We start from the raw sequence: 19,601 nt of genomic DNA on the forward strand, positions 1-19,601 counted from the left end.
AAATGGTCAAAAGGGGCAGTCAAAGGTCAGAAAGGGACAAATCCGTTGTTTAGTTGTTGTCATGAAGTGTAGGACAGTTAAAACCGTTGCTAAAAAGTCAAATATCTATCGCATTTTCACTTATCACTAACTATAGTACTAAGTACTAACCAATTAGATTATTAGACTACCCCCACATCAATCAATCGCAGATGTTAGTTAGTTGCTATTTAGGTTTATTACCCCAATCTAATAAACCATGCATTTACTGAAACTTTTTTTGGTCAACTATTGAAAGTTGAAACTTACCCCACATGTTCTCATTGACAGCATGTTACCACACCATACGTACCATGCATCTTCTCCCTCAACATTGAAAACCATCTTACATACATTTTTACAATGTTACTTAAACAAGAAAGTCAAAATTTTCAAGGTTACCATTTTTTTTTTTGAAAAATAAGGTTAGCATATTTTGGAGTTGATTTGTTTATTAATGTAGCTCCGTTACCTAAAGCGAAGACATTTATATGGATTGTCCTGTATATATAGTCAAAATTGCATTCATGTTATTAATCAGTATAGTAATTTAAAAGAGCATACAATATGTTACATACAGTTAATTTTGACATTGTGTTCGTCTATTGTTTCAACTGAATGTGCTATACATGTCAGAAATTTAATGAAAACAAAAGGAAATAATATTCAGTAATATTAAAACAGAGGGGGATAATTCAAGAACGAACGTCATTTCCCTATAAACAATATAAAAGTGACTATTTCTTATTTATTTTTGAGAAAATTCATGCAATCAGTTACAAAAAAAAAAAAATCATGCAGACAAACTTCTTCGTGATAAAAGGTTGCAATTTTTTTTGTTCATGTTTGCCGTTTGCGTTTGTGTTTCCACTAGTTCTCAACCAACAAGTAATCGGTATGAACTGTGAAGGGAATTTGGGTTTTCAACTGGTCAAAACAATAGCGATCTACGTATATTTTACGAGAGACAGAAAGAAATATCGTATATATATTTTTTCCTAACCAGGAAAATATTTTTATGTCAAATCCTCTTTCTGAAATAGTGATTAAGCTTTATATTTCCTTTTAGACATGAAATCGAATTGATAAGACATGTCGAAAAGTACTGCATCGACATTAGTCTGTTTGATACATATAAGGTTGAAATATGGTCCTTAAGGGGTTAATGGGTGTTGTAGGATTTTAGCGAAGGAAACATGTTCATGTCCAATGTTTGAGGTTCATAAGTCAAAGTGGGTCTACTACTTGCGCTGACCAAACACAAAGCTATGGTCCCATAACTCATCTGTCTGCATGTTCCATCGTAATTACTTAAAAAAAAGAATCAAAATGCGTCATTTCATGATTTCTTTAAAGAAACAAATTTATATTTTTATCTCTACCATTATTCTCTCAATTCTCAACATCTTTTTTATTCCTTCAAATGGTATACAAGAGAGACGAGTACTAGAGCTGTGTCTACATGTTATGAACATCATCAAGATACGATATGATGAAATGATCGCTTCAAGCATGACGTCACGATATGCTGATTTGATTGTGAACAAGTGAGCATGAGCAGCTTCGCTTATTCGTTGATCACATTGCGGGCAGTGGCGGAGCCACATAGAACAAGGTGGGGGCCATTGAACCCAACAAAATTTAAGAAATTAGTGTAAATTATTAATCCCAATCCATATGCCCCCACTGTAAATATTTTAGTTTAGTGTAGATGCCCCTAACAATATTATTCTCTGCCTCCGCCACTGATTGCGGGTTCTAGCAATTCTTTTCTTGTATTGTCTTCTAATTGATGAAGAAGCAAGAATACGATATCTTCTCTAGCGTATAGCGATAGTTTCACCCGTATATATAGGCTGATATCGCAGAAAGAGGATGAAAAATAAAATGTTGTAGCGATTTTAACTACACCAATGTTTTTTTCCACAACATTTTCGTTAGGACTTTAAATTTCCATAACATTTTCAACTCCATTATATATAACAAACATGAAACATGCATGTTTGTTGTGAGAGATTGTACGTACGACGTAGTATGGAACAACATTAGAAGCCTTAAATATAATGATTTTAATCCTGGAAGACACTAAGGATTTGTGGGTAAAATCATTACCAAGCGAACGTGAATTAGCAGTGGAAGCAAGCGAGCCCTTCATCATCATAAACTACTTCCAAAGTGTATCTTTCACGTTTCAGCAAAACTAAATTATTACACGTATACATATAACAATCTTTAAACTCTATCCAGATAATATATATCATACTATCTAGTATCTAGGTGTCGTATATATAATAAGGGTATAATGAACTTACTAGAATATTACGAAATTGAATATAATTTGGTTAGTTTGGTTGTAAGATTTAGGTAACCAACACTTTAGTTGACCTATTGTATGATGAATCTCCATAGAGATTGATACAGGGTCTAAGGTTTCTAGCAGTTATCAAAAATTCTAGTCTATTCAAAGATGCATACATTCAACATTTGGGCTTTGTAAGAACCCATCTCAAAACAATTTGTACAAGCTGGGGCCTCAAGGTATTGAACAACTTTGAGTTTTACGTCTCTAGGCAAAGAATGATCTCTCTTTAACCAATTTTCGACCCAAATAGTTACTCCACAACATTTTATTTCTCCGGTTAGATTGCGTGAATTATTGTGTTTTTCAGTGGTCTTCAAACGTGTTCTCATCAAATTCATAAACGCAGAGGATAAAAAAAAAACATAGAGACTAGGATGTTAAATAGAGAAGCATTCATTATGAAGAGACCACAAAATAGAGAGAAGCCCAAATCAAACCAAAGCAAAGTAGTCAATGGCAGCTTTCAGACAGACGAGAACATGCTCTTTACTTATAAATCTTAATCATATGTTTCTAAAAGCTTAGTACGGTCCGAAACTGCCATCCTCTCACAAAACTCTATTTGCTTCGAAGCACGCCTGTTACATTACAATTTAATCCGATGAATCAGTCGTTAATGCAAAAAGGGCCATCCATCTATAAGCACAATGGTTAAGACATACCCTTCAGAAAATGCGTTTATGAGAATAGGAAAGTGGTGCTCAAAATTGGCGCCTTGGAGGCCTAGCCTCAGCTTCAGAGACTCTTATTTGTCTGCCGTCCAAATCCTACACACGCCACAGTAAATGTATATCAAAATATGTTCTGAATGATCGCATTGTAAGTGTTAGAAAAAGCAGATACTTACAGCGCCATTCAAGGTTCTGATGGCATTCTGGACCTCTTGAGCAGAGTTGTACGTCACAAACCCAAAACCCTTGGAACGGCCACTGTCCCTGTCGTAGATGACTCTAGCCTCGACAACCTTTCCTTGCTCACCGAACAAACTCTCCAGAGCCATGTCATCGACTCCCCATGAGAGATTGCCGACATAAACACGGTTTCCTGAACCAGCAGCAGCACCACCACCATATCCAGAACCAGAGCTTCCAAAGCTGCTTCTGGGACCTCTGGAGAAAGAGTCTTCCCTCTTCGGTGGAGGAGGACCAGCATTCACTCTCAAGGGTCTACCATCCAACTCCTGCAACCAGAAAAAGCTTAAACAATAAGAACCAACAACACAAAGTTTAAAGCTTTTCACTCATCCAACAAAACACTTCATAAGGTAGAGAGAGAGAGATATCTTCTTACATAGCCATTGAATTGCTGAGCAGCTGCCTCAACTTCAGAGACAGAAGACATAGTCACGAACCCGAAACCTCTGCTTCGTCCTGTCTCTTTGTCATAGATCACCTAACAAAAGACAAAGGAACTAATCTCAACTCAACAACAACAATAAAAAGAACATATCTTTTGTCTCCTGTCGGAATCCCATTGTAACATAACATTAACTACAGAGACAAATGAGCTAATCTCAACTTAACAACAACAAAAAGAACCAATCTCTTGTCTCTTGTCGGAATCCATTGTGACTGTAACATAAACCACTTCAAAAAGCATAAAGAATGATTCTTTCTTTCATACCTCAACCATCTCGACATTTCCGGCGCTCTCGAAGAGCTGAGCGAGCTGAGCACTGTCGACGTTAAAGGGGAGGTTACCGACGAAGAGTTTGAGGTCAGCAGAGAAGGATTGCTCCTGCTGCGGAGGCGGCGCAGCGTCATCGGAGAAAATGCTGTCTTCTTCTTCTTCTACGCTGAAGTCATCTGTGACCGCGACGTTGCGGAGGAAGCGAGACGCGGCGGAGGAAGCGAAGATGGAGAGGGAAATGGATTGGGAGTTGAGTTTGAAGGAGACGGAAGGAGGGAGGAGGGGAGTGGAGGCGGGTTTGGAGATGGAGAAAGGAAGGGATTTAGGGTTGAAGGTGGAGAGAGCGAGGGACGAAGCTGAAGCAGCCATGGAGGAAGAGAAGAGAAGAGAGAGAGAGAGATAGGGTTGAGATAAGACACAGAGTGTTTGTTATTTATGGGCGAAATGAGAAAAGAAAAAACTCTTTGCGCTTTTGCATAAAATATCTCATCCTGATTTTTATTTACAAATATTACCTGGAACTTATTATTTTGTTTTTTTTGTCAACACCTGGAACTTATTTTTTTTGCTAGTATTCTGAGTTTCTGTTTATTCAAATAATATTATACAGTATTGGTTTTTTTTTTTAATTTTCTCAAAGGTCATAAACATAGGAAAACAATATTCTGGAATGCTATGTCTAAGGGTTTATTTAATCTAGAATTTTAATTGGTTTGTATTCAAATACAGATTTTTAAACTTATTTTAAATTTTACTAGGGTTAATTTGCTAAATAAATATATTGGAAAAATATTAGTTTTGTAATAAGATGATAGAGAGATAGGAAGAGAAATTAGAAGAGAAAGAAGATCATATGGTTAGTTGGTGTGATATAGTTTTTTTTTGTTTATATACTTAAATTTCTCAATTTACTATTATGAAATGGATCTGAAGAGATTTTTAGTGATTTTACAATGTCTTGTGAACTTTATTAGTTATTAAAAATATAAAAGTCAAATATCATAGTTTCACAAAAGTGTTCAGAGTCATTTAACCAAGCTAATGTTAATTTCCTTATTCCCCTAAAATCATCTAAAAATCATTGTAAATTAAATAATTCCAAATATGTAATTCAATACACCCCTACTAGTGTATTTATAGAATATTTCAATTACATTTTAAATTTTTAGAAATATCTTTTAGTTGTTTTAGTATGCTTCCGTATTTATTTATTATAAATTGAAAATCTTATAAATATATTTTCTGTGACAAAGTTGCTTTTTCTCACTTGAATTACTTGTGTTTGGTTACTGTTTAATTGGACGGTCTCGACTCTCTACTCTCTACTAAATGAAGTGAAGTGATGGGTGAGATGAGATATGAGCCGTCTAAGTTTTAGATGGACAGTGGAGATGGCACGTCTCGTGCCAAAGCAAAACAACCTATGTGACGATAAGATTTTTTCAATTAAAAGCCAATGGAAGTTGCAACTCTTGTTCCAGCATAGATCAAATTTGCGCCACAGGCCCACAACATAAAAAGAAATCTGAAATCCAATTCAAAACATCATTGAACCACTCACAAAACGAAACAGTCTATCAAAAAGCACTGAATCATACAAACGTATCCCTTCAAAACAAGTTTCTAAAAAAGGATTTATTTGAGAAACAATAAGAGATTAAAGTTTTTGAAAGCTAAAAAAAGAATCACTTCAAGTTTCTATAGAGAAACATTGTCTTCTTTCTTGCTTCCTTGTCCCTTCTTGATCATTCTAGAAAGAACATCTGCTTGCTTCGTGTTCCCTTCCTGGTTCAAGCTCTTGATCAACTCCTCGCAGCTCTTCCAGTCACTCCCACTTCCTTTCCCCATGATCTTACACAGAACAGAGTACGCATTCAAAGTCTTCCCAGCTCCCAAAAGCGCATCCAACACCTTGTCATAACTCGAAAACTCCAAGCTAAGATCCCTCTCCAACGCGAAATCCAACAGCTTCAACGCTGCAATAGTCTTCCCTTTCTCGCTCAAAACAGACAACAGCCTGTCCACATCAGCTGTATGTCCATTTTGATTCAGAAGATCGATACGCCCCAGCGCTTCTTCCACATGCCCTCTCATCAACAGAGCTTCCAAGATCTTCGCAACCAAATCCATATTCTCTTCCACGCCTACGTTTTTATCTATCATGATCATCATCACACGGCTTGCCGTCTGCACCCTACCGTCCTCGAACAAGCTCTCAATCACTGACCTGAAGAGGGATGAATCCGGGACATGCCCGTCTTCTATCATGCTGTCCAAAGCCGTTTTAGCGTCTCCAGGCTCTCCTTTGCTCATGTAGCTCTTGATGAGGAGCTCGTACGCGTTTGCCTCTCTAGGGACACCTCTCCTCGACATGATCTTCAGAATCTCGTAGCTTGCATCAGGGTTACCTTCCTTGGCGTGACCGCTGATAAGATTGTTCAAAGCATCTTGGTCTTGAACACCTCTCTTCATCAGCTGCCTGAAAAGCACTTCTGCTTTAGACGTTTGGCCATTGTTGCACAAGTACTCGATGATCGGGTTATAAGCGCTTGGCTCCATCTCAAGAGTATCCTGATGCCTCAGTATGATCTCTTTCTCAACTAGAACGTCCAAAAGCTTGACAGCGCGGTTGTACGCGTTAGCCTTGCACTGATTCTCGATCAAGACCCCGTAGTGTCCCGCTTCCGCTGGAACATTCAGCGTAGCCATGGCTTTAAGCACCTCAGTGGCTGCAGCCATATCACCAGCCTTGCTCTGAGAAACCAACAGCTTGAGAAAAATGGAGTTATCGTTAGGAGCAATGTGTTTCGCCATCATACTCTTCAACACATTCCTAGCCTCAACCATCTTCCCTGCATCGCAGAGACCAGGCAGCAACGTGGAGTACGTCGTAGCGTTCGCCTCAATACCAACAGATCTCATCTCCTCAAAGATCCTCAACCCATCATCAACCCTCTCCACAGCAACATACCCTTTAATCATGGTAGTGTAACTCACAACGCTAGGCTCAATGTTCTTCCCTTTCATCTCCACAAACAACTTCTCAGCCTCATCCATCTTCTTAAACCGACAATACCCGTTAATCATAGTGTTGTACGTAACAACATCGGGGGAGATCCCACGGCTAATCATATCATCATAAAACCTCAAAGCAGTCTCTAACCTCAAACACAAAAAGAACCCCCACAGCATTAAGTTATAAGTATGCCTAGTCGGCTCCACACCTTCACTAACCATCTTGTTAAAATACCGTTTCGCCATCATATACCTCCCACGCCTAAGAATCACCTTAAACAAAGTATCATACGACTTCACCGTCCTCTCCACACCCAACTCCTTCATCTTCTGAAAGATCTTAACACTCTCTTGCACAATCCCCGCTTTGCCGTAACTCTCTATAAGAACCTTGAACATATCCTCATCCCAAGGCACACCCTTTTCAGGCATATCCAAGAGGATGCAACGAGCATGGTTCAGCTTCTGTCCCTGTCCCAACATCTCGATCATCTTCATGTGCGTGTCTCTGTCGTGTCGGATCAGGCCCGATCTCTCCGACCAACGGAAGAACTGGAGCGCGTGGTCGAGCTTCTTGGCGCCGTGCAAGACGTTGTAGACCAAAGAGTGGTCCCACTCGGGTACGAGATCTCGGATCGAGTTCTGTAACCGGGTGGTCCATTCTCGGTTATCCATCATTCTACATATCGTGTCCTCTAGCTTTTCGTGGTGGTTTTGACGCTTACCTCGTTGGAACCTCTCCCTGAGCGGCGGCGGCGGCGGCGGCCTCGCCTTCGTCTCGGGTGATTTGGGTTCTGGGTTTTCGGATTGGTTCTCGGTGATTTCGGTTGTGGAGGTGAGTAAGCGGGAGGATGAGAGGAGAGCTGAGTGTGACGATCTGGGAAGCGAGAGAAAAACCCTAGCTTTGTTCCATTGGTTAGATCTGGAGATGAAAGCCATTACAAGGAGATGGATTCTCGTAATCAGAAATGGGTTTTGTTTTTAGAGTCTTTGTGTTTCGAAAGACTGCACCTTTCAATCTCACATGAACGGAGGAAGAGAGTGGTGTGTAGGGTTTAGGGAGGAGATGGAGTCATGGATCCAAGATCTCGTTTCGGGTCGGATACTGGTTGGAACTTTAAGCCGGCCCGTTTATTGTTAAAATGGGCCTAAACGAAAAAGAAAAGAAAGCCCATTCTCTAGATTTTAAAAAGGAAACGTAGTAGACTACTAGCAAGTAGCCAACGGCCACGATTATTCCAACATAAAACCCGATCTGATTGGCTGATGCCGTAGATCGTCGCAATATCATTGGTCCACGTCATCATCAATGACATAAGTCTACTTTTCGTGATCTTCCCTTAAAAAGCTCCCAAACGATGTAACTAATTTTTAAAACAGAAGCGAAGGAGGAGAAGAGGAGAGATCTAATTGAGCGAGAGAAGAGAGAGCTCGAACACACAAGCATTAGATATGGCTCGCTCACTCGGAGCAAACGGCACCATTGTGCTCGCGATCATCTTCGTCGGTGAGTGTTCTCTACTTCTCGATCTAAGTGTCTTTGTTCTCTTCGATTTAAATTTCGTTGTTCATGTAGATTTGATTTGATGCGTGGATTGCAGTATAAGATCGATAATCTAATGACGATCTTGTTCCATAGTGTTCATGTACTGGATAGTGTGATGTGAACATTAGGTTGTGGATTTGTTAGTAGTCAGATGTTAATTTGCGAGATTTGATGGTGTTTCTGTTTGCTATGATGGATGGATAATGTGGTGTGAAAATTAGGTTTTGTGGAGATTTGTTTTTTTTTTCGATTATTGACGGTTGGAATATATATACGTTGTTTCAGGATGTGTATTTGCGTTTTCCACTGCTAAAGAAGAGGCTACCAAGTTGGGAACAGTGATAGGGATAGATCTTGGTACTACCTACTCTTGTGTTGGTGTTTACAAGAATGGTCACGTTGAGATCATTGCCAATGACCAAGGAAACCGTATTACACCTTCCTGGGTTGGTTTCACTGACAATGAGAGGCTCATTGGTGAGGCTGCTAAGAACCAGGCGGCTGTTAATCCTGAGAGGACTGTCTTTGATGTTAAGAGATTGATTGGGAGAAAGTAAGTGCATTCTCTTTCTGGAAGTTTCTGTTTGTCTTGTCTTGTTTTGGTGGTATTGACTGTTGCTTAAATTCTTGCTTTGTTTTTGTCATGGCAGATTCGCGGACAAAGAGGTTCAGAAGGATAGGAAGCTTGTTCCTTACCAGATTGTGGACAAGGATGGCAAGCCATACATTCAAGTCAAGATCAAGGATGGTGAGACTAAGGTTTTCTCTCCTGAGGAGGTCAGTGCCATGATCTTGACTAAGATGAAGGAGACTGCTGAAGCTTACCTTGGCAAGAAAATCAAGGACGCTGTTGTCACTGTTCCAGGTTTGCTTATTCTCATTACTCCTCGTTTTTATAAATTAATACACACACACTGTTTATTGATTCTTTTTTTTTTATTTGCAGCTTACTTCAACGATGCCCAGAGGCAGGCTACAAAGGACGCTGGTGTTATTGCTGGTCTCAATGTTGCCCGAATCATCAACGAACCCACTGCTGCTGCTATTGCCTACGGTCTTGACAAGAAGGGTGGTGAGAAGAACATCCTTGTCTTTGACCTTGGTGGTGGTACTTTTGATGTCAGTGTCTTGACCATTGATAACGGAGTGTTCGAGGTTCTCTCCACAAATGGTGACACTCACTTGGGAGGTAACTTTTACTTAACATAACAAATTCATGTTCTGTATTATTACGTTGTCGTGAATATTCATACGATGATGTTGCTAACCCTCTTCTGTCTTTGTGAATCTTGCGCAGGTGAGGACTTCGATCACAGAATCATGGATTACTTTATCAAATTGATCAAGAAGAAGCACCAAAAGGACATCAGCAAGGACAACAAGGCTCTCGGAAAGCTCCGCAGGGAATGTGAGAGAGCCAAGAGAGCTCTTAGTAGCCAGCACCAAGTCCGTGTTGAGATTGAGTCCCTCTTTGATGGTCTTGATTTCTCGGAGCCTCTCACCAGAGCTCGTTTCGAGGAGCTTAACAATGACTTATTCAGGAAGACCATGGGACCCGTGAAGAAGGCCATGGATGATGCAGGTCTACAGAAGAGTCAGATCGATGAGATTGTTCTTGTTGGTGGAAGCACTAGGATCCCCAAGGTTCAGCAGCTGTTGAAGGACTTCTTCGAAGGGAAAGAGCCAAACAAGGGTGTGAACCCTGACGAAGCTGTTGCTTATGGTGCGGCTGTCCAGGGTGGTATTCTGAGCGGAGAAGGCGGTGATGAGACCAAAGACATCCTTCTTCTTGACGTTGCGCCACTCACTTTGGGTATTGAGACCGTGGGAGGAGTGATGACAAAACTGATCCCGAGAAACACAGTTATTCCGACCAAGAAGTCTCAGGTTTTCACGACGTACCAAGATCAACAGACCACTGTCTCCATCCAGGTCTTTGAAGGTGAGCGAAGTCTCACCAAGGACTGCAGGCTGCTCGGGAACTTCGACCTCACCGGAATCCCACCGGCTCCAAGAGGAACACCTCAAATCGAGGTGACGTTTGAAGTGGACGCCAACGGTATCCTGAACGTGAAAGCGGAGGACAAGGCGAGTGGTAAATCAGAGAAGATCACAATCACAAACGAGAAGGGGCGTCTGAGCCAGGAAGAGATTGACCGGATGGTGAAGGAGGCAGAGGAGTTTGCAGAGGAAGACAAGAAGGTGAAGGAGAGAATCGACGCGAGGAACAGCCTGGAGACATACGTGTACAACATGAAGAACCAAGTGAACGACAAGGACAAGCTTGCAGACAAACTGGAAGCAGACGAGAAGGAGAAGATTGAAGCAGCGACGAAAGAGGCGTTGGAGTGGCTTGACGAGAACCAAAACTCGGAGAAAGAAGAGTATGACGAGAAGTTGAAGGAAGTAGAGGCAGTGTGTAACCCAATCATCACTGCTGTTTACCAGAGGTCAGGTGGTGCACCAGGCGGTGCTGGTGGAGAATCAGCAACCGAGGAGGAAGATGAGTCTCATGATGAGCTCTAAATTAAGTTGCCTATTTTGTTCTTGTTAATTTGTTTTAAAGCCAACCACTCGTTAGAAGTTTTAAGGATAAAGAAGATTAGAACTCTTTTTATACATGTTATATTTTTGGGAAATTTTTACAATGAATGAATGATTGCGTTCTTGTCTGAAAGATAAGCTGCTCGTTTCCGACAGAGCACGCTTCTGAAAACATGAGAAGCAAGCTTTGATAGTGACATCGTACTCTAATATGAAATCTAAGTTTAACGCTCAAACCGTTGGTTAATTAATCTCGTGGAGTTGAGTTAATACTTATTACACGCTAAGCATGTTCTGTAAGAAAAGTAAACGCCACGTCAGCTAAGTTAAGTGCAAAATGGGAAAAGAATCTAAAGATCCTTTTAAGATGGAAGGAACATTCGTTCTCGTTAGGGTAAATCTATTAACCTTCAAGCCGCTTCTTCACTCTATCTCTCTCTCTCCATTTCTCTATCTATCTCTGCAATGGCGAGAGTACTGCGCGTGGCGAGATCCTCCTCCCTCTTTGGCCTTGGAAGCCGATTCTACTCCACCTCGGCCGAAGTTAGCCACGCTTCGCCGTTTCTTCACGGAGGCGGAGCTAGCAGGGTTCTCGCCAAGGATAGGAACGTGCAGTGGGTGTTTCTAGGGTGCCCCGGCGTCGGAAAAGGCACGTACGCTAGCAGACTGTCGACCCTTCTCGGTGTTCCTCACATCGCCACCGGAGATCTCGTCCGCGAGGAGCTTGCTTCCTCCGGTCCTCTCTCCCGACAGGTTCAGTCACTTTTGTCTTTCCCTTTCCGTCTCTTCTATCTTCGATTGTGATTGAAAGTTCATTTTTTTTTAGCAAATCTGGTTTCATTTCTTATCGTCGATTGGATCTGTTGACTTTCATCTATCTTCGAACAGATCTAATGAACTAAGTCTATTGTGTCTGTGTAAATGTTGTCTCTTGTAATGGTTCTGAGCTCCACTGTTACTTGATGCAGCTATCAGAGATTGTAAACCAAGGAAAGCTTGTGTCTGATGAGATCATAGTAAACCTCTTGTCAAAGAGACTTGAGGCTGGTGAAGCCAAAGGTGAATCAGGTTTCATTCTAGATGGCTTTCCTCGAACCATGAGACAAGCTGTAAGTAAACTCACACATCTATAAGCCATATTCGAGCAAAGTCAAGAATGTTTTCTGTTGTCTTTTGCTTTCAGGAAATACTTGGAGACGTAACTGACATCGACCTAGTGGTGAATCTGAAACTGCCTGAGGAAGTTTTGGTTGACAAGTGCCTTGGGAGGAGAACATGTAATCAATGCGGCAAAGGTTTCAATGTCGCTCACATCAACCTAAAGGGTGAGAATGGGAAGCCTGCGATCAGCATGGATCCGCTTCTCCCTCCACCTCAGTGTATGTCAAAGCTCATCACTCGAGCTGACGATACTGAAGAGGTTGTGAAAGCAAGGCTTCGTATTTACAATGAAACTGTAAGATCCCTCTCGATCTAGTAGATGAGCTTTCACTTGATGATACAAGTGATGATTAGTATAATCTTTATGCAGAGCCAGCCTCTTGAAGAGTACTACCGTAGCAAGGGAAAGCTTATGGAGTTTGACTTACCTGGAGGCATCCCGGAGTCATGGCCAAGGCTATTAGAAGCCTTAAGGCTTGATGATTACGAGGAGAAACAATCTGTCGCGGCATAGTTCACCTACCGGTATTTATATTCTTTTGCATGTGGAAGCCATATGCTTAATCAATTTTGTGTTGGAAATAAAAGATTGTTTTTATACCTCAGTCCAGAGAATAATCATACACACTTTGCAAACTATTATCATGATTGTTTATGAGCTTGCTCTAGGTACAGGAATGTATCAATACTTCTACACTACTTTGTTAGTTATTGTGCTATGCTCTTTTGAATTGTGATCATCATTTTTGTTGTTGGATGTGGAAATATTTTGCGGCTGGCCGAGCTGGCTGGTTAAAGCACACAACCAGACAGTAAAGTAAAACAGCCGCATACAGTAAAGTTTTAATGGAACGTATAACCAGCTCCTGTCTGTCCTAGAATTGGCGGTTCGGGATAGAACTGTTCCTTACATGCTGTAATTTGAGGTGGAAATGATTGCTAAATTATCAGTCCTCGTGAGAAATTGCGTTTGAGGTCTCTGAGAAATTGCGAGGTTCTATCATGGATGGTGAAATCAGACTCTAATGGCTAAGCCGGACACAACTTATCTCGCAAGTTAAATCACAGTAACCAACATGTACTTTTGAGAGGTCTCTCACTGTCTCACATACACTCTGAGCTCAATCACTGGCTTTGACTTAAGTAGTGTTGTATCGGTTATCCCTTTGGTCTATATATTTTGAGTTATAAACCGGTTTGATGTTCGGCTAGTCAATCAAAAAGCGTACTAGTGCAATAGTTAATTTTTGTACTCCAAACTAATTTCACTGTCCTGATCTTTGTAATAAGCTATCAGATATCGATTTTTATATATAGTTTAAAGTTCGAGTTCTTGTAGTGTCTTCAACTATAAGGTGCAAAGATATAAAGGAATAGGAAAATAGTAGCAGTAGCACACTGATCAAGCCCAATCAATTTCTTTTAATAATAATTCTAATAAAAAAAGGTTCCAAGTTCTTTAATCATTTGTCTATAAGAGTCATAAAGTATCGGAAAATAGTAATTTTTATTTGGGTTAAAAAATATAATATCAATTTTATCATACACGTCCGATAGTTCTATTGCATTAAATTTAAGATTTATGTTAAATATGACTTTGAAATTTTGCAAGAATTAATAGACCTTTAACAACCACTGCACCAATAGTATTTCCACAGGAAACTGCATTTTTAATGAAACGCTATAACTTTGTGCGAGTGAATTTATGTACATTGACAAAGCTTAACTAACTTTTCTAATAACTCTTATCTAACCTAACAAACTGTGTTGTTAGACTGGGATTAATGTCAACACTAATAGTTGTTGAAAACTTCAAACTAACCATTGTTAAATGCTTCCGTTGAAAAATCACTCTGTTGAGACATTTTAACCCTTAAATTATGCATTAATAATATTTTAGTATAGGTTCCATATAATCCACGTCTAATTATATAATATGGAAAACTGGGACGAGAACAAGAAACAAACCGGTTTAGTTTCGGTACCATTGAGCTCAAGTTATTCTACTAATAATAAGATGGTATGGGTTCAGTTCACGTGTTTAACTTCGAACAGAACAAGCTCGTGCGCGTGTCTCAACAACCAACCAAGTCCCTTTGGTCGCTGGCCCTTCAGCAAAACAACAAAACGCCGCCGTTCCGTTGGCTGCGTTTCCCAACTAACATTCAAAGGGGCTTATAAACTCAACTAACGTTCAACGAAAACTATCCGTCTCCTTCTCTTTCCTTTTCACCACCTTCTTCATCACTATAGACATAAAGCTCATCTAAAGTACGGACCTTGATCCATCTAACGTACCCTACCGTGACACGTGTCCCTTAGTATCGGCTAGTCCTCAACGAACCGAACTGGTACGACCGATACATCAACGAGCCACAACCCAAAAACCGGGTTCGGATCAGCCCCGGATCTCTTCCTAACTACTTTACAAAGGCTCCTTTCTTCAAATCGTTTTCAGAACTTCAGATCTCTCTCACCGTGAGTACTACTTTGTCCTCTCATGGGTATCAGCAAGTTTCTTTAGTTATGCTATTCAAAGCTCTATATAGATCAAGATCTTGTATGCTAGGGTTTGATGTTTCTCACAGCTCAAACTTAATCTTTTTGTTTAAGGTTGACTATAATGGAGGTGAAAGAGAGTAAGAGAGTGGTAATAGCAAAACCAGTTGCTTCAAGGCCTTCATTCACTAGCATCAGGACATTCGCTAATCTTTTAACTGATTCAGTTACCGTATCTCCTCCCCATGAGACTGTAGACGCTGCTATAAGACCAAAGACTCTGAGGTTTAAACAGCCAGCGGCAGCGGCAGCTTCGGTCTCATGTCCACAGGTGATTCATCTAACCACTTGTCTTGTCTATTTCTTGACATTCTAATCTTCTTTTTGAATCTTTAATTTCCACTTTGCATTTTCTGACACTTGGGAGCCTCTCTGATGATATTTAGGTGGAAGGAAATGACAAAGGAAAGTCTTGTGATGATTCAGATACCAAAAGCTATGTAGTTTATAAACCTAAAGCAAAGCTTGTCTCCCAAGCAACTGTCTCCGCATTGGCTAATATGGTAAGTTGCTTTCTCAAGGCTCTACAAGATCAAGATATTTTTGGAAACTCGTTTTAACTCTTTCTTTGTTAGCTTCAGGGTAATCACCAACAGGTTTGGAGACAAAGCGAAGCAGTACCGTATGGGAAGAGTGTGAGCCAAGGTACACGCCCTAACCTAGTCCCTAGGGTTCCATCCTTTAAAGAATCAGAGACATCGGCTGGAGACAGATCTTCAGTAGACGGATACAACTGGAGGAAGTACGGACAGAAGCAAGTCAAAGGAAGTGACTGTCCAAGGAGTTACTACAAATGCACACACCCTAAATGTCCGGTCAAGAAGAAAGTAGAGAGATCAATGGGTGGTCTGGTCTCAGAGATTGTGTATCAAGGTGAACATAATCACTCTAAACCGTCTTGTCCTCTTCCGCGGCGCGCTTCATCATCATCCTCTTCAGGGTTTCAGAGACCACAACGAGAGCTAGCTTCGGAAGGATCAATAGGACAAGACTCTAGTAATGTTTGTTTCCATCCTCTTTGGAGCAATCAAAGCAATGACTCATCTAAAAGCATAGCAGAGAAGATGAATGAGGGTTGTGTAATAACACCATTCGAGTTTGCTGTTCCAAGATCGGCGAACTCGACTGGTGGGACTTCAGATTCTGGTTGTAGAAGTAGTAGCCAGTGTGATGAAGGAGAGCTTGATGATCCTAGCAGAAGCAAGAGAAGGTAAGATTATATTGTTTCAGACACCACTTTCTGCATTTAGGCTTACACTGAGTTTGTTGATGATAGCAGGAAGAACGAGAAGCAAGCAAGTCAAACAGGAGTATCACAAAGCTCAGTGGAATCAGACAGTCTTGAAGATGGATTCAGGTGGAGGAAGTACGGTCAAAAAGTGGTTGGAGGCAATGCGCATCCGAGAAGTTATTACAGATGCACGAGTGCAAACTGCAGAGCAAGGAAACATGTTGAGAGAGCTAGTGATGATCCAAGAGCTTTCATTACAACCTATGAAGGTAAACACAATCACCATTTGAACTTGAGACCTCCAACTTCGCCTACTCTTCCCTTTACGTCTACACAACATTCTAATCAAGCCATTTGATGACTCCTCCATTGATGCTTCTTCTTCAATCTTCATAGCACATTTGATTAATCAATCAATTTCTTGTTTCCATTGTGAATTTATTTTATTTTACATCAAAGTTGTAAGGACGAGAAGATAATTGTTATTTGATAAACAACAGAAAAAAAGCAAATAAAAAGAGTGTTTCATTTTAATTGCGACGAACAGATATTAGTACACAACCATTTTGTGTATTCCTTTTATTTATTAAGTATATTGGGGGTGATTAGTGTATATTGCAGTAATGTTGAGTGGCATATCTATAATAATAATTTGGAGTTTTCTCCCACCTCAAGCAGCCACGTCCTCAAGGAGAGGGGTGCTTTTCTTGACACGTGTCAATTCGCTGTGGTATGTGTGTTTGTCACGCGTTTCTTTTTATTATAGATTTCTTACGCTCACGCGCGTTGCGTTTTGTTGGGTGAAGTGCTATGGACTCAACTTGGGTTTCGTCTATATTTTTATAAATTGAGCCCACCAGTCATTATTTATCGGAAGCCCTCTATTGGACATTTATAAAACGTGCAGGCCCAGATTGTGGTTTTAAAGCCCGTGACATAAGTTATTTTTTCTGATTCATTAAAGTTAGGGCAACAGTCAACTGCTCATTTGTCGTCTCCTGTTACCTTCGACCATCGCCTGTATGTAACGGAAGACTTAACGTTTTGCCTCCACTATCCCCAGATTTATTGTTAGCTGTTAATGATTACATTGAAGCTAAGCTCTGAATCAACTTCCCATCTTTCTAGCTTCCCTTCTTTTTCACCATTTCAAACACTATATATATAAGCCTGCAGAAGAAGTCTCCGGACAGCTTTATGTCTCGCTATTTCTCTTTCATAGCATACTATACTTTAGAGCGTAGACTAACCTAGCCAATCCCCCAAATAGGTATGTCTGAGTTGAGGTCTGGGAGATGTAAGGATTACTTCATGACCTGTGTCCTCGGTTTATAGGAAACAAGAAAGGTGGAGAAGGAATTACTTCTTTATTGCATCTGTGATTTCTTGAGTTAATTGTGAAATGTTTGTTTCCTTAAGCTTTATTAACTTTTTCCTTTTTCTGGCGCAGTCAATCTCCACCACTTTCAAACACCATCTCCGAGAAGTCACCAGAAGTAATCATTACTTAAAACTGACCATATCACCTGTCTCTATCCGCTTCACGCCTCAAACCATCTTCGTCCAGGTTACTGAAACCATTAACCATATCCCATCAGAGGTCTTCATGTTTCGTAACTATGAGCAACTGATGCTACTTGCTAATACCAACCCTCTTTTACCAGGTCCGTAACAAAAATATTGGTTGGATTGGATACATTTCTTAGACAAACAAACGCAATGCCGTTTGGTACAATTGTTGGTGAAGTTTTGGGCATCAAAACCACATACAACGAATCAACGATGAAACCGCAGACAATTCAAAGGATTATGATTAATGCATATCTCCTCCACTCTGTCCCACAGGTTAAATCTGAAACTTATCTCCTCCTCCATCAGTACATCATCTCTGTAAACTTGAATCCTTTTAAATATATTATGGTAACAGACTGTGGATTTCCTTTGCACTGGTTGATGCTTCACTTCCTGCTTATTGATACTACAAATGGTTGGTGCTTCACTTCTTGCTCGAAGTGCTCAAGAAGACAAGAATGCTTCAACGTGGATTCACATCGTTCACATGTTAAACTTGTCGTGTTTCAAAAAAAAAAAAAAAAAACTTGCCATCAGGAAGCAGTTGGGGTCCTTAGGTGATCGATCCGACAACACATTTATAAGATATTTTGGTTGTCTATGTGAAGCAGTATTTACTAACCACGTTACGCATTGACCATGTCGTTCCTTTTGCAGGTACCTTATCCAGTTCTCAGTCTCTGATGGAGCTGAAACAACTGTCTTTGTGGCATTTGATAGAGAGATGACAAAGCTAACCAATGCACGTGCGGTAGACATTGGCCAACTAATTGTAAGTTGTAACACCAACGACAACCACAATGAAATCATGGCAAAATTCTTTTAGTAGACAAACTCCATTGAATACGTGAAGTCATCTTCCTGCATGATCCAGGTGTTGGGAAGCCAGAGCTAATAACCATCCCACAGTTAGTCAAAGACTTGGTTGGCATCACTTTCAGTTTTCAGGAGAAGCTTTCACCGTTTAACTCGCCTCCAAGCATCAGTCCTTAACCATATCACGGATTTGTTACCGCAACCAGCGTTCACTACTACCAAACTTTGCAGAAAATGCAAGTCTAACCAAGCTAAATATGTTCTCTCCTTATGGTTATATAGATTGTTCTGGTGTTGTATGGTTCATGCCGAGGGGGTGATAAGAACAATCCGGGAGATCATGGAGCTAGGGCTGTTTCATCTAAGACGTCCATATGTGTCCAAAGTTGCCCCTGGTATGGTACCTCAGCTGGGATAGGTTCTTGTGGAGATATAGAAGGAGCAACATCCTCAAAAAACTGTCATGCCTGATGAATCTGTGAGTGGTGCCATTCACAACTATCGACTCTGCTGATCTTTCGGAGGAAGGGGGCAACGGCAAGAAGCCACGCAATGCTTAGCTTTCTAGCTCAGGGAGTTGGGAAACCCAAATGCTCACAGAAGCTCACATCCATAGGATTTTAGTTTACTTTTGTGCTACAATAAATTTGTTTAGGATTTCGGTGATATCTTGAATCATGACATCTCTGTTTTTTATCTTCTCATTTTCTTAGCTTTCATACTACGTGACTTATTGGGCCCCACTCCTTTTTAATAAAATTCCACTTCTCATGTTTCTCAGCATCAATTTTTGAATATGATAAGAGCTAAAATCTTTCTTTTTGAAAACCTCTCCCCTTTTCTTACGAGGTTGACACTACTTTTCATTTACAAAACAATCATCAGCCCACTAAGGTTAATTGTAAGAAAGAGTCAGTAATGAGGTTTACTGATGATCCACCCGATAACAAGGAGGTTTTAAATTAAAAACATGTTGGATAAAAAAACATAAGGAACCTTTTTTTTTTTTAACACAAACATAAGGAACCTTACATGACAAATTATCTAAGGAAATGTAGCTAATATTAACGATCATAGGACTGAAATATATTCAGTGGTAATAGAATTTCATAAATCCTTGACCGGCTCCCTTAAAAACACTGTCTGAG

At 40.4% G+C, this 19,601-nt stretch overlaps 5 protein-coding genes and 1 long non-coding RNA gene across 11 annotated transcripts; 4 read left to right on the forward strand and 2 right to left on the reverse strand.

Annotated features, from left to right (window-relative positions):
- Positions 1 to 2,730: 2,730 nt before the first annotated feature.
- LOC106392732 (RNA-binding protein CP29B, chloroplastic) lies at positions 2,731 to 4,463 on the reverse strand. Its single transcript, XM_013833531.3, has 5 exons — positions 4,004 to 4,463; positions 3,671 to 3,772; positions 3,228 to 3,560; positions 3,043 to 3,147; positions 2,731 to 2,958 (listed from the first exon to the last, which is right to left on the reverse strand). Exons 1-4 carry the CDS (start codon positions 4,376 to 4,378, stop codon positions 3,082 to 3,084), a joined length of 876 nt encoding a protein of 291 aa, XP_013688985.1. The 5' UTR covers positions 4,379 to 4,463; the 3' UTR covers positions 2,731 to 2,958; positions 3,043 to 3,081.
- A 1,060-nt stretch (positions 4,464 to 5,523) lies between these two features.
- LOC106392741 (pentatricopeptide repeat-containing protein At2g37230) lies at positions 5,524 to 8,172 on the reverse strand. The gene has a single exon (XM_013833538.3). The coding sequence runs from the start codon at positions 7,961 to 7,963 to the stop codon at positions 5,708 to 5,710; it is 2,256 nt and encodes a 751-aa protein (XP_013688992.2). The 5' UTR covers positions 7,964 to 8,172; the 3' UTR covers positions 5,524 to 5,707.
- Positions 8,173 to 8,349: 177 nt separating this feature from the next.
- On the forward strand, positions 8,350 to 11,247 carry LOC106392747 (heat shock 70 kDa protein BIP2-like). The gene is made up of 5 exons (XM_048775695.1): positions 8,350 to 8,531; positions 8,856 to 9,123; positions 9,221 to 9,435; positions 9,517 to 9,759; positions 9,868 to 11,247. The coding sequence occupies exons 1-5, from the start codon at positions 8,477 to 8,479 to the stop codon at positions 11,094 to 11,096; spliced, it is 2,010 nt and encodes a 669-aa protein (XP_048631652.1). The 5' UTR covers positions 8,350 to 8,476; the 3' UTR covers positions 11,097 to 11,247.
- A 245-nt stretch (positions 11,248 to 11,492) lies between these two features.
- LOC106392756 (adenylate kinase 1, chloroplastic) lies at positions 11,493 to 13,015 on the forward strand. Its single transcript, XM_013833547.2, has 4 exons — positions 11,493 to 11,867; positions 12,083 to 12,223; positions 12,298 to 12,570; positions 12,646 to 13,015. Exons 1-4 carry the CDS (start codon positions 11,580 to 11,582, stop codon positions 12,787 to 12,789), a joined length of 846 nt encoding a protein of 281 aa, XP_013689001.1. The 5' UTR covers positions 11,493 to 11,579; the 3' UTR covers positions 12,790 to 13,015.
- A 1,451-nt stretch (positions 13,016 to 14,466) lies between these two features.
- On the forward strand, positions 14,467 to 16,599 carry LOC106420087 (WRKY transcription factor 44). 6 transcript variants are annotated; one of them, XM_013860946.3, is made up of 5 exons: positions 14,467 to 14,753; positions 14,889 to 15,105; positions 15,221 to 15,337; positions 15,416 to 16,044; positions 16,111 to 16,599. In XM_013860946.3, the coding sequence occupies exons 2-5, from the start codon at positions 14,899 to 14,901 to the stop codon at positions 16,421 to 16,423; spliced, it is 1,266 nt and encodes a 421-aa protein (XP_013716400.2). In that variant the 5' UTR covers positions 14,467 to 14,753; positions 14,889 to 14,898; the 3' UTR covers positions 16,424 to 16,599. The 6 variants fall into 6 exon arrangements, with proteins under 6 accessions (XP_013716400.2, XP_022571669.2, XP_013716377.2 ...); XM_022715948.2 differs by having other exon boundaries at positions 14,474 to 14,779; positions 15,410 to 16,044; XM_013860923.3 differs by having other exon boundaries at positions 14,476 to 14,753; positions 15,410 to 16,044.
- Positions 16,600 to 17,050: 451 nt separating this feature from the next.
- LOC125606831 lies at positions 17,051 to 19,226 on the forward strand. Its single transcript, XR_007338049.1, has 6 exons — positions 17,051 to 17,412; positions 17,516 to 17,632; positions 17,730 to 17,910; positions 17,993 to 18,194; positions 18,295 to 18,409; positions 18,512 to 19,226. It is a non-coding gene; the product is annotated as an uncharacterized LOC125606831 (long non-coding RNA).
- Positions 19,227 to 19,601: the final 375 nt, after the last annotated feature.

Source organism: Brassica napus, chromosome A3 (assembly GCF_020379485.1).
Source record: "Brassica napus cultivar Da-Ae chromosome A3, Da-Ae, whole genome shotgun sequence".
NCBI lineage: Eukaryota > Viridiplantae > Streptophyta > Magnoliopsida > Brassicales > Brassicaceae > Brassica > Brassica napus.